At 36.6% G+C, this 14,097-nt stretch overlaps 1 protein-coding gene across 1 annotated transcript in view; it reads right to left on the reverse strand.

Annotated features, from left to right (window-relative positions):
• Positions 1–6,224: 6,224 nt before the first annotated feature.
• Positions 6,225–14,097, reverse strand: part of cfap251 (cilia and flagella associated protein 251) — a 34,593-nt gene continuing 26,720 nt past the window's right edge. The window contains exons 15-20 of the mRNA XM_007238272.4: positions 13,818–13,981; positions 11,640–11,730; positions 11,410–11,553; positions 10,369–10,597; positions 7,385–7,486; positions 6,225–6,595 (exon numbers count right to left, since the gene is read on the reverse strand). Of these exons, the coding sequence (XP_007238334.3) occupies positions 6,438–6,595; positions 7,385–7,486; positions 10,369–10,597; positions 11,410–11,553; positions 11,640–11,730; positions 13,818–13,981 (888 nt within the window). The 3' untranslated portion in view covers positions 6,225–6,437. The remainder of the gene's footprint in view (positions 6,596–7,384; positions 7,487–10,368; positions 10,598–11,409; positions 11,554–11,639; positions 11,731–13,817; positions 13,982–14,097) is intronic.

Below are 14,097 nucleotides of genomic sequence, written 5' to 3' on the forward strand. Positions count from 1 at the left end.
CCCATCACCTCCCCCGGAACTTGACCCCTCCTCCTTGCGTGTAAAGCAAGTAGGCTTGTTCGACTTAACCCGGCGCTGCGCAGTCCGATCGCCGCCTGGCTCGGTATGGTGCATGCTGGTTAGTTTTTTTTTTTTTTTTTTTTTTTTTTTTTTTCCTTTATTTTACAATATCAACTTACAAACAAAAACAAGGCACCAATAGTAATACAAGGCATCAGCATCACCGAGTTGAGTAACATGTGTACAAAAAAAATAAATAAATAAAATAAAATAAAAAAAAATATATATATATATATTTAGAGATTTACATCAGATCACATTTTTAATTAAAAAACAAAGTTTTTCAGCAGACTTGTTTTTAACTAAATTAAGAGACTCCAAAAAATTCTTAAGGTAATTTTTAAAATGGTATACATTAGGGTTAGTTTTAAAAAATCTACATTTATGAATGAAAAACTTTCCCAATAAAATTAAATTATTTATCAAAAATTCTGTCTTGGGGTTCTGAGAATAACTACCAAATTTGATTATTTTTGAATTCAAAGCTGGCAAATCAAATCCTTGATCGTGGAGCCTATCCCACAAACTGCACCAGAAATCTTGGATGACGTGACACTGAAAAAAAAGATGATCTAAATCCTCCTCTTCATCACTGCAGAATATGCATCCATCAGTCTCTAATTTAAATCTAGACTTTATAAAATACTTAGTCGGATAAATGTCATTTAGAATTTTAAAATGGACTTCCTTTACTTTAGGAGGAAGAGGAAAATAAATATATTTAGTTCTAATTTTATAGATTATATCAAGACCATAGTCATTAACAATATATTGCCGCTTAACCTGACCAGGATACAACTCTTTCTGTAACACTCTCCGAATGAACCTGTTAGTCATCTTTTCACTATTAAAGTCTGTATCTTCTATATAGAGTTGACTCAGAGCAGGAGAGGTTTTGGAGTGACACACATCTTCTTTAACCATAGATTTAAGAACAGCTGGGAAAGCATTTATCAATTTGTTGTAACTCTTCCCATCAAAAACAACATTAAATTTCAAACAAAAGTCTTTGAACGATAACATATCCCCATTGTCATCCATAAAGTGTGATATGGCCCAAATTCCTTTCGAAAACAGGTTCTCATAAAAAACTGATTTTCTGTTCAACAAAATATATCTGTTGTTCCAGACAGGAGAATTATGTGGTGTGAAATTATGTTTATACAAGAGTTTCCAATAAAGCAGGACCTGTTGATGAAAATCTGACAGCTTGATGGGTAACTTATTATAGTCAAAATCACATCTTAAGAGAAAATCAATTCCCCCTACATTCTGAAAAACAACATTAGGAATGATACACCAGAAAGACTGTGAATCATTACAAAATGCTCTCAGCCAATTAAGTTTTAGAACACCATTCATGGAGCTGAAATCAATTACTTTAACACCACCTTCCTCATAGTTTTTAACCATATCTTCTCTTCTAATATAATGACATTTATTTTTCCATACAAAATTAAAGTTGATTTTGTTTATGGCTTTAATAATGTCAGGTGGCATCGCCAAAGAAGATGCAGGGTAGATCAGTCTGGATAAACTATCCATTTTGGTTAGGAGAGTACGTCCAAAGATAGTGATATCCCTTGGAATCCATTTATTTAAAATTAATTTACATTTTTCAATATTATTGTGCATATTATTCTTCTCAGAGACTGCTTTATCTTTACAAATCAATATTCCCAAATATTTTACTTCTTTCTTTACTTTTATATTATATAGTGTCTGCAAAGGATATTCATGAATGGTAAGAATTTCACATTTGTCTATATTTAATAGTAAACCAGAGGCTTTAGAGAAACAATCTATAGTTTGTAGCACTAATGGAATTTGACTGCTGTCCTTTAAAAAAAGAGTTGTATCATCTGCCAATTGACTTATCAGTATCTTTTTTCCAAATATATCAATCCCTTCTATGTTACTGGACTTAATTAAAATTGATAACATTTCAGCCACCATAATAAACAATAAAGGGGAAGCGGGACAACCCTGTCTTATACCTCTTTTAACCTGAAATCTAGGGCTGGTACCACGAGCCAATGAGACTGAACTGTTAATGTTATTGTAAAGCATTTCAACAATATTAAGAAATTTTGGTCCAAAACCAAAGTGAGCCAGTGTCTGCATTATAAAAGGGTGCTCAACACAATCAAAAGCCTTATAAAAATCTAAGAATAACATATAACCCCCTTCATTAAATAAATCGCTATAGTCAAGCAAATCTAATACAAGTCGAATATTATTGTGTATTGAACGGTCTTTTAAAAAGCCAGATTGGGTTTCACTAATTATTGCCGAGATCCCTCTTTTTAATCTTGCAGCCAGAGCTCCAGAGAGAATTTTATAGTCTGTGTTTAACAAAGTAATCGGTCTGAGATTATTTATTAATCGTTTATCCTTACCAGATTTAGGGATTAGAGAAATTAACCCTTCCTTCATACTAGGAGTCAAAGTCTTTCTCACTATGCATGCATTTAAAGCCCTAAATAAAATATTTTTAATATCATTCCAAAAAAAACGATAGAAATTGGCAGTCAGCCCATCAGTACCCGGTGATTTATTTAATTGCATTTTAAATACCACTACCTCTAGTTCCTCTAGCCTAATTTCAGACTCACACAGATGTTTAAATGACTCTTCAATTTGTGGAATCTTGTTTTGGATTTTCTGAAAAAGATCATTGGAGTAATCTATTGAGAAGTAGGAGGAGTATAGATTAGAAAAAAAATTAAAAACTTCAGTTTCTATAGTCTTATCGTCATTGCATTCCTGATCATTAATTAATAAAGTCGTTATAGAGTTCCTTTGTTGTCTGCTTTTTTCTAAGCGACTAAAATATGAAGAATTTTTTTCCCCATCTTCCATCCATCTAGCTCTCGCCCTAATAAAGGCACCATGTGCCCTTTTAAGATATAAAGCATCTAATTTAGTTTGTAGTTCCATTAAATTTGGGCTGTTTGACTCAACAGAGTTACACATTTTATTGATTTCTCTAAATAAATCACTTTCATATTGTTTTTCTTTCTTTCTAAGTTCTTTGCTAAAATATATAGTCTCCAATCGTATTTTGTATTTTAAGAAGTCCCATTTATTTGCATCATCTATAATTGAGTGATCAGCTTCAACTTCCTTTATAACTTTTTTAATCCTGGCACAATACTCCTCATTGTCTAATAAACTGGCATTAAATTTCCAATAACCTTTATGTCTATTTGTCTTTACAGAAGGTCCTACTATTAAGCTAACATAACAATGATCAGATAGCGGAGCTTTAGAAATTGCACTTTTTGTGGTGCATGTTAAAAAATAATCACTTATTAACCAATAATCTAGTCTAGATTTACATTGCCCATTAGGTTTTATCCATGAATATTCAGCATGTCCCGGATTCAATACTCTCCACACGTCAGTTAAGTTGTTATCGGTCATAAAGATATTTAACATAGTGTTATATTGTTGTCTGCCTAATCTTGGAGGCCATCTGTCCAGCCATTCATTCGGAGTTATATTCCAGTCCCCTCCTAAGATAACATGGTCAGTAAGATATCGAGTTTTGTATTCCAATATAACTTGAGATAGCTCATCTAGTAAATTCCGATTCAAACTGTCATTACCAAAGCCATACACATTAACTATTATGAGGACTAAATTATCATTTTGGGTCACCACTGCTAACCAATGCCCATTTTTATCTCCTTTGTGTGTCAGAATGTCTCCAGGAAAATTATTGAAACAAATAGCAACACCACCAGATCGGTTTGTACCATGGCTGAATAAAATCCTGTCACCCCATTGATTAGCCCAGAAGGTTTCATCTGTACTGGAAGAATGAGTCTCTTGAAATAAAAAACAGTTTAAGTTCTGTCCTTTCGAAAACAAAAATAATGCCTTTCTTTTAACAATATCTTTTAAACCTCTAACATTAAGTGAACCAAATGAAATTTTCTGTTTTAACATTAGAAACAACACCAAAAAAAAAAAAAAAAAATATATATATATATATATATATATATATATATATATATATATATATATATATATATACTGTGAGTAAAAAGATAAAAGAGAACTTTGTTTTAACTAGCTATAAAGAAATTTTTAAACTAAAGAGTCGCAAGAGCAAGTCCTTTTGCAAATTCTACATCTCCTTCTTATTAAGTATGCCTGCCTTCAAGACCAATTTGGCGTCCGTCAATATATCCAAAGGGGCCACGAAAGTAAGCCACCTTTCCGGCTCTCCTTGCTTCATCAATCTGTGGCCACAGACGATTTCGCTGCTCCCAGTCTTCTTTGGGCAGCATTTCAGCGAAGCGGATCCCCAGCTCTTTGCAGTAGGAGGATTTTTTGGACTTCTTCCAGACCTCCTCCTTCATTGATCTTCGTGTAAATAACACAACGATGTTTCTTTGCTTATTCTCCAACTTGCGTCCCAGTCGATGTACCACATCCACGTCTTCTTCCAGTCTGGCCGCGGACTCAGGAACGATGTGCTTCAGGGTTTGTATGACTACAGCCCTTATATCTTCACCTTTCTCCTCCTTCAATCCTTGAATGCGAAGGCACCATCTCATTCTGTATCTTTCCTGTTCCCTGAGCCTCTGTTTAAGATCAGCGTTTTCCTTTCGTAGTTTTTCACTTTGCTTTTCCATCTCTTGAACCTTAGCCTTGCATTCTTTAACTTCGTTAGCATTAAATTCCACCGCTTTGGCTAAGCTAGCAAGCATAACACTGGTGTGTGTCACCTGCTGTTCAATACTGTCCACTTTCTCTCCAAGCGAAACAATACCTTTCATTATATCTCTGAGAGATATCTCTTCCCCTTCTTCCTCTTCCCCAGACCTGAGACGCTTTTCACCTGGAGTTTTGCAAGGCGTTGGGGGCGTCGAGTCGCCTCGTTCCCTTTTATTTTGAGTGGAGATGTCCATGGCGTAACCGTGGTCTCTGTTAGAAGCTGTTTCTTTCTTTTTTGAGTCAACTTTAGGCTTGAGTGACTTATTGATGTTCTGGGAAGCCATTTCAACAATTTTGTTGGAGAGTTAACTTATAAGAGGAAAAAAATAAGGACCTGCGTTGCGAGCTCTGAAAAACACAGCCGCTCAACCCGCCATCTTGTCGCTCTCCCTGCTGGTTAGTTTTTTTGTCCGACTTGCGTCTACGCCTTCATCACGTGACGATGACTTCCGGCATTATAGTCCCGCGAGTGAAATCTGCCTGCAGCCGTCTGACCCAGGCGCTGCAGTTGCTTCCCACCAACTGCGGGAGCCTAGAGCCGCCCTGATGACGACAGAGCTTAATCCCTATTGGTTAGAAGATCCACCGACACCTATCACGTGTGAATCTTTTTATTTTAAAATATATATCTCCTCTAAAACCCCTTAAAAAACACAGTATTTACACTGTCATATCTAGTAGCAAGACAGTTCATTTTCATGCAGTATTCAAAAATATTTATTTGTTCATAATCTGCATTTTATATCATAATAAAGCTCAACTGCTATCATTTTTACTGTTTTATAAAGCGCCCTGAACTGCTCTTATTAATTATCTTTAAACCTACATAACTATTATACTGAGATCTACTTTTCTTTTCTTCTATTGTTTTTGTGTTGTGAAATGCGCTAAACAATTAAAGCTGTGTAAATGAGCATGATGTATTTATTTCCAAGAACAAAGGACAGAAAAGCTCGTCTGCAAATAAAAATTTAATCCCATTATTAATTTAGTACTACACAATACATCTGTAACATGACAGTATGTTTTGTGAATATTTATAACAAGTTTTTATCTCAATTTAATAACACTCATGTTATCTCTGTTTCACTTTTGCGATTTTATTCACACCAGAAGTAAACAAACAGCGCATTCATCGCGAGATCCTGTGTTGTTCACGTGGGCTGCAGGTGGAGACTGTCCGACCTGACTTCTCCGCTCCTCCACCCCGCCCACCTGCACGCGGCTGCTCTCGCTGACCAGCAAGGCGAGGCGCAGCCGCATCTCGAACAAGCCTAAACTCTCTGAAACTAAAGAGACTGAAGAGCGAATATACAGGGATTCACTTTCAGTTTTCTGAATTTAGAGCTGTAAAGACTGACAAGCTTGGGCAGCTTATAAATTTACATTATCAGTAAGTAAGTACATAAATAAATAAATACAAATCTGACAGCACAGAGCAGTGAATATATTTATTTCCAATACAAACTGGTAAACTTCTAAAGCTCACTTTTCCTTTTTACATTAGTTTTTTCAGTTCAATCTGATAAAGACAATATACATTATTTAACATGTAATAATATCTCCCTTTAGTTCCTTTGTTCCTGTAAATACTCCAGTGTTTCCATTGTAAAATAGCAGGTTTGCGTTGAAGCCACAGAGCGAGTGTCTCAGTCCTGCTCTACAGAGACTTCAGAAGGAAAGGAGGATGAGGAGGAGCCTTCAGGAGAATCCTCCAAAGAGGCACCAGGAAATCCCAGGATGTCTGAGGCAAATGTATCCATGGTGATGTTCAGGGGCAACTCACTTTCCAGTAGTAACTCAGAGTCTGTCTCAGCGCACACACACACACACACACACACAAAACACTGATATCACAATCTATCACCTCAGTCCATAAATCAAGAAATGTTTGATAACTGATGCGTGACGGAATTAAAACGGAGGATGCTAGGCTAAGATTGCTAACAAACACTAGGGTTCAGGGTTAAAGCTGAGCTAAGTAAAGGATGTTAATCTACACAGATTTCTCTACTGAAAATTGTTTACTTGGGTGAGTAAAGCGCTTCCATTAAACTTAGATTTCCAGATTTTTGATGTAGCATTATTAGCATTAGCTCCTAACAGTGTAACTCATGGTGTGTTCTAGAGATGCTCCATATCATATTGTACACCATAATATTGTTGTTTAGAAAGCAGCATTGTGGAATACTGTGTCTCAATTACAAAAACATTATCATGCTTGATACAATATGGCATACCATAAAGATTTTATTTTTGCAGTTTATATGCATGCACTTAATATTCTGCATTTTAGTATTGTGATAGTTTTTGTAAAATACCATTAACCTTATGTTTTTTTTTTGTTTATAAAACAGACAAAAGTTTACAGATCTTTTTGTTGCTACTGCTTGTTTGAAAATGGGGAGTGGCTGATGGACTGAATATGCATCAGGGGTAAATCATGATCATATGATCATTTTGATTTCCAGCTTGGACACAGCAGAAAAACTCATCCTTTTTGAACAACTGTATTTATTTTGCCCTTTATTTAGAAGGTGTTGTGCCATGCCTGATGCTAGCACAGCTCTGTTTCACAATCTCATGTATACATTACCCATAAATTCCACTGGTCCCGTTTCAGATCGGCTTCCTTCCACACTGGAGCCCAACAAAGTCATAAAGCATTCAGCCAGCTCCTCATCAGTCATTTGTTCACCTAAAATTAACCAGATATCAGCATGGTTTTCACAATCACAAGTCACAATTATGGATTTGGATTTTGTATTAAATAGATGCCACAAAGATTTTCTAAAACTAGAAAATGTTAGTTATGATATTGGCTTGGATTCAGGGTCTGAGGTAAGAAATAAAAGAATTGTATCATCAAGTACTAACTTGTATTGTGTATTATTTCCTATTAAAACGTAGACACAGTTGCTTTGCTAATACCAAAACTGTGAAGTCCCTGAAAGAGGCACCGCATTGTAGCCACAGTGTTTTCCACCTTTGTGGCTAAACAAAGGTGTATTGTTTGTCTGGAGATCTGTGACCACATTCTTCCACTAACTAAGTTTAACATCTGCATCATTGTACACAAAGGAATATCAGACATAACCAATACACATAGGTCTACTACCTGCATTTTACACTAGGGCTGCACCTAATGATTATTTTGCAGTCCACTAATCTGATGATAATTTTTTTAGATTAGTCGATTAGTCACAGATTATTTCTGCCATGTCCTCCATTAGGGGTGGGCAATATTATATCGTATTAAATATCGTGACACAGAAATATCATGATATTAAAAATCCATATCGTGATAATAGGGCTGTTCTGTCTTAAAAGTAGTCTATTATTTACTATTACACTATATTCCTGAAATGAATAAATTATTTTAGTTTTCCTATATTGCCAAGTATACCGTTATCGCAAAAATACCCTGAAATATCGTGATATTATTTTAGAGCCATATCGCCCACCCCTATCCTCCATCACTAAAAACAACAGAAAAAGAGATTTAAAAGGCATTTAAATGTCTAGATGTTGATTAAACGTGGAGAGTACTGAAATTTAGTGAATAAATATGTAATCTGTTGTTTGGGCACTTTTGCAGACACAGATCAAGTTAAGTGTAAACTGTGTGAGTGATCCCATTACCCATCTCCCATTGTGTTTCTGTCCCCAATTTGTGTGTTGCAGTACTGTTAAAAATGAATGATTAGTCGACAATGAAGTTTGAAGTCGACAAATTTAAATAATCAACATGTTTGATTATATCAACTAATCATTGCAGCCCTATTTTACACCCCACAACCCCCCACCCCTTGCGTTCTGTTATATACCAACCAACACACATTTTTAAAGGAATTTCATTTTTATTATTACTTCTTTGGCCCAAGATCAACCAAGGCCCATGGCATCCAAAATGAGCTAAGTCTAAGGGAAATTAACTAATTAAGAAAGTTAATGTAACATAAACCTTTTTTATAAAATATTGTGCAAATCTCATAACCCACCAAGTAGCACTACCTAAATCACTATACAGCTGCATCGAACTACTGTTTTTTTAAAAGTGCATAAGTAATTAGTGCAATAAGTAATAATGTTTCTGACACTCTATAGCAAAAAAGTAAGACTCCCAGCTGGCATACGACAGACAGTCAGCATTCAAATGGGACTGAACTCATTTAAGGTTAACAAAATACTTAATAATTTTAACTTGGACAATAAGGTTTATGTCTTAAAAATATGATTGTTATTATTATTATTGTATTAGCGTATCTAAATTTATATTTGCTATATTGGCAAAGAAAAACACAGGTGGTCTCCTAAATGATTAAAACTCTGACAACCGTCATCAGTCAGACGTTCATTGCTATCTTGGGGACGCAGTTGCAAGTCTGTGACTCACTGACCTCAATAAACTTTTAACAAAGCCTCATTTTTTTGGTGTGTGGTTTGGGGGGTTACCTCCCTTTATTCTCCTCTTTAGCAGGTAAAATGCATGCTCTATAGGGTTTCATGGATGAAGAAGCTCAATGAAAAAGCCCAGGCAAACCCAAGACATGACATTACCTTCACTGTGTTTCACAAATGAGCTGGTTTGTTTGGGATCATGAGCATGATCATTTCCTTCTCCAAACTTTAGCTTTTCCATCACATTAATAAAGGTTAATCTCATCATTCCATACAACTTTTTCCCAGAATCCATGCTTTGCCTGCCTATTTGTCTTGCTAATCATTGGCTTACTGCTTATGGTGAAGCATCTGTGTTGTTCATGAAGTCTTCTGTTAACAGTAGATCATGATACCTTCACTCCTGCTCTCTGAGGTTGTTGCTGATGTCACTAACAGTTGTTTTATGTTTTTTCTTTACAGCACTCACAATGTTTCTGTCATCAACTGCAGTTTTCCAAGGTCTATCAGTTCGACATCTGTGATAATTACACCAGTGACGAATTTCTCATTCAGAACATTCCAAACGGTTGTAGTGGCTATGGACAGTATTGTGTAATGGCTCTGATTGATTTTTCATCTTCTCTCAGCTTCACAGTTGCTTGTTTTTAACCCAAAGACAGCTCTCTGATTTTCATGTTGGTAACTCCTCTAACTGTAAATGCACAGTCTGCACAGGCGAAAGCCAAACCTAAAACTGAGCGTAGAATTTCCTCACTGTTTGTTGATTAAATAGTAAATTAGTACACACCTGGGCAACAAAACACCTAACAGACACATGTTCCAGTACTTATGCTTACAAGAAAAATGGGTTAGGCAGAAGTTTCTATTTTTTGAAGTATGTATTAAATTTAGATGCAAATAACTGGAAATAAAAGTTGAAATTTGGATCTTTTGTCTTATATTCATCATGTCAAATTCAAATGTTTTCAGTCTACAGCAGAAATAATGGGATTGGCCTCACTGTTCCAATATATTTGGAAGGGATTGTATAACTTCCATAAATTGTTATAGCATTAGCGTTGTAGGCTGATTCCAGCTGATAAGACTAAGTTTGGAAAAACTGTCCTTTAAATTGGGTAAAATTGGTAAATTATATATGTGTGTATGTATACACCAGTTGGTAACTTATGAAGTTACCCCTGTTCTGTAGAAACTCCAGTAGCTCTTCTCGGCTGACAGCTGGCTGCCCGCTCTCATCTGGAACACCCAGCTCCAGGAAGGCCTTACAGAGCTCCTTCCTGGAGACGCCAAAAGCTGGTCGATGATTGATATACAACTTGATAAAGTCCTCCAGGTCAATATCAGTTACGTAGTTTCCCGTCTCTGCGTAACAGCTGAATTTTACCTCGTTCTGCATGTCTTCCAGCTAGGGCAGAGAGAAACAGGAGAGACGATAGAGAAGAGAAGATAACAACAGTAAACATTTCAACAATATGCATTTCACTTTCCCTGTATGCTAAACACTGTACAAAACTCTCCCCTTACAGTCAGTTTTACACTATGCTGTTGCTTAGGTAAGTCAAGCATAAATTTAGCAAAAATAATAAGTTAAACTAAACAATGTTCCTGTTTTATTTAAATATAATAATTTAATATAAAGAGTATTTCCCAAACTGTGTATGTGTGCCAGATTTGCTAATGTTAGATTGCTAAAGTTAAGTAATAATGTTAGCTTCTTGTTGGGTCACTGGTAGTTGTAGACCATTTCACAGTAATCAATTGTCAATGTATAGAAGAAAATGACTTTTTTCGTAATTCAGTGTTTCTCTGTCTATCAATTAATATAATTATGATAACAAGAGAAGTCTACTGCTTCTTCCCATGTCTTTAAACGTTTCCATCATCTGCGACCTATTTGTAATTGTATGGATTTGTGTATCGGCCTATGTTTTGTGTGAAACTGACCAATGGACATCAGGAAATAACTAGGAAATAGTTATTTTCTAGTTGTCCTGATTTTTCAGTGAGGCAAAGAATCAAACACAGGGACACAAAATGAATATTTCAACCCATATTTTAGCCTCATAATTCTGGATCTGAATCATGCATTATCTTTCAATAAGATAATATAAAAATATAAATAAAAATGTACGGGTCACAGTAATCACCTATCTGGGCATCTCCTAATGACCTAGCTTTTTGATTCGAAGATTTTGAGCATCTGTGCAAACCTTATACCTCTTGCTCTGTTGGGTAGAAGCCAAGTGCCCTCACCATAAAGGGCACTTCAGTGAGAGGGATGTGAGTAGACACTTGTCTGGTTTCCATGGAGTCGCTGCCCTGATTGCGCAACTGGCAGTAATAAAAAAAATCCTCCATCACCTAATGAAACAGACACAGACTTTAGTAGGGAGAAAGTGTAGCATTAAACTTTAGATTTAGATTTATAACATCTTGTCAGATCTTACCCTAAAAAGTTCTCCATCCCTCCCTCCTTCTAAAAGAGTGTAAAAAGGAATCATGTCTTGTCCTCCTAAAGAAGCAGCCGCCTCTAGTGCACTGCACATTTAAATAAATGAATAAAACAACAATTAAACAACATAAAAAAGTCTATTTTACATGATATTTTACATTCTTATTAAATTTAGCATTTAAATATTGCAATTCTATAAATACTGGACTGAGGAAATAGTTTGTCCATGTCAGGTAGCAGAAAGGGAGACACGGAGGCGGATACAAATGCAAGTATGTATATATTTAATAAAAAAGAAATAAACCAAAAAAATGAACACAGGAAGAATAAACCAACAGGACTAGGGAGACATAGAACAAAAAAACCTAACCGACTTGAAAACATACGAGAACTGACCAGGAAACACGGAAACAAAAGGGCTATGTATATATGGAAGTGAACACGAAACAGGAAACACCTGAGGACTGGTAACAGAGGGGCAACTTTACAAATGAACACAGGTAGGAGCACTGAAGACAGGGGCGGAGACAAGGAGAACACAGAGCCATATACAGTGAGTCCAAGAAGTATTTGATCCCTTGCTGATTTTCTTTGTTTGCCCACTAATAAAGACACTATCCTTCTGCACTTTTAATGGTAGATATATTCTAACATGGAGAGACAGAATATCAAGACAAAAATCCAGAATATAATTTTAAAGAATATATTTTAATTAATTTGTATTTCAATGAGGAAAATAAGTATTTGATCCCTCTTGCCAAACACACTCAATACTTAGTGGCAAAGCCTTTGTTTGCAAGCACAGCGGTGAGACGTTTGTTGTAGTTAACCACAAGTTTAGCACACACACCAGGGGGAATTTTGGCCCACTCTTCTTTGCAGATCCTCTCTAAATCATGAAGGTTGGTGGGCTGTCGCTTGGCAACTCTGACCTTCAGCTCCCTCCATAGATTTTCGATCGGATTGAGGTCTGGCGACTGGCTGGGCCACTCCATGACCTTAATGTGATTTTTCTTGAGCCAATCCTTTGTTGCCTTTGCTGTATGTTTAGGGTCATTATCATGTTGGAAGACCCAACCACGGCCCATTTTCAGATCCCTGGCAGAGGGGAGGAGGTTGTCCCTCAGGATTGTGCGGTACATGGCTCCATCCATCTTCCCAGTGATGCGGTGAAGTAGCCCTGTACCCTTGGCAGAGAAACACCCCCAAAACATTATGCTTCCACCTCCATGCTTGACGGTGGGCACAGTGTTCTTGGGGTCATAGGCAGCATTTTTCTTCCTCCACACATGGCGGGTGGAGTTGAGGCCAAAAAGTTCAATTTTGGTCTCGTCTGACCACAAAACCTTCTCCCAATAACTTGGTTCATCTTTCAAATGATCATTGGCATACATGAGGCGCGCCTCCACATGTGCTCTCTTCAGCAGGGGTACCTTTCGGGCACTGCAGGATGTGAATCCATTGTTGCGCAAAGTGTTGCCAATTGTTTCCTTGCAAACTGTGGTCCCAGCTGCCTTCAGGTCATTTGCTAACTCCTGCCGAGTGGTTGCAGGACGATTTCTGACCGTTCTCAGCATCATTGCCACCCCACGAGGCCAAATCTTCTTTGGAGCACCGGGCTGAGGTCTGTTGATTGTCATGTTATACTCTTTAAACTTTCTGATAATTGCACCAATAGTTGTTACTTTCACATCCAACACCTTACTAATATTTTTGTAGCCCATTCCAGCTTTGTGAAGGTCAACAATTCTGACTCTGAGGTCCTGTGACAGCTCTTTGGTTTTACCCATGTTGGAGACTTGAAATCTGTGTGATCTGTCTGATTCTGTGGACAGGTGTTTTTCACACAAGTGATTAGTGAGAACAGGTGGCTTCAGGTCAGGTAACAAGTTGATTGGGAGTGTCTAACTGGTCTGTAAAAGCCAGAACTGCTAATGGATACTAAGGGATCAAATACTTATTTCACTCCATGAAATACAAATCAATTAATATATATTCCTTAGATTTATTTTCTGGATTTTCTTTTTAATATTCTATCTCTCCATGTAAGAATACATCTACCATTAAAAGTATAGAATGATCATGTCTTTATTAGTGGGCCAACGAAGAAAATCAGCAAGGGATCAAATACTTCTTGGACTCACTGTATGTACACACATAAATAAGGCCTTACAGAAGGCTGATCTCCCAGGAGAAGACCGTCTTGTCTATTCCACCAGCTGTGAAAATGTATCTGCCATCATAGGAGCAATCCATGCTGGAGACACCCATGGAGTGACATATCAGTGCTGAGGACTTGTATGGGTTCCCATCCAGTGGCAAAATCTGAACTCCAACCTAAATATGTTAAATAAATTATATTAATGGACATTTCTGTCGCATAATCATTATTTGGTTGTATTATCTATAATACAAGCAACAAATATAGAAGAAAACAATAAGCTTTGTAAAGT

Source organism: Astyanax mexicanus, chromosome 22, assembly GCF_023375975.1.
Source record: "Astyanax mexicanus isolate ESR-SI-001 chromosome 22, AstMex3_surface, whole genome shotgun sequence".
NCBI classification, from domain to species: domain Eukaryota; kingdom Metazoa; phylum Chordata; class Actinopteri; order Characiformes; family Acestrorhamphidae; genus Astyanax; species Astyanax mexicanus.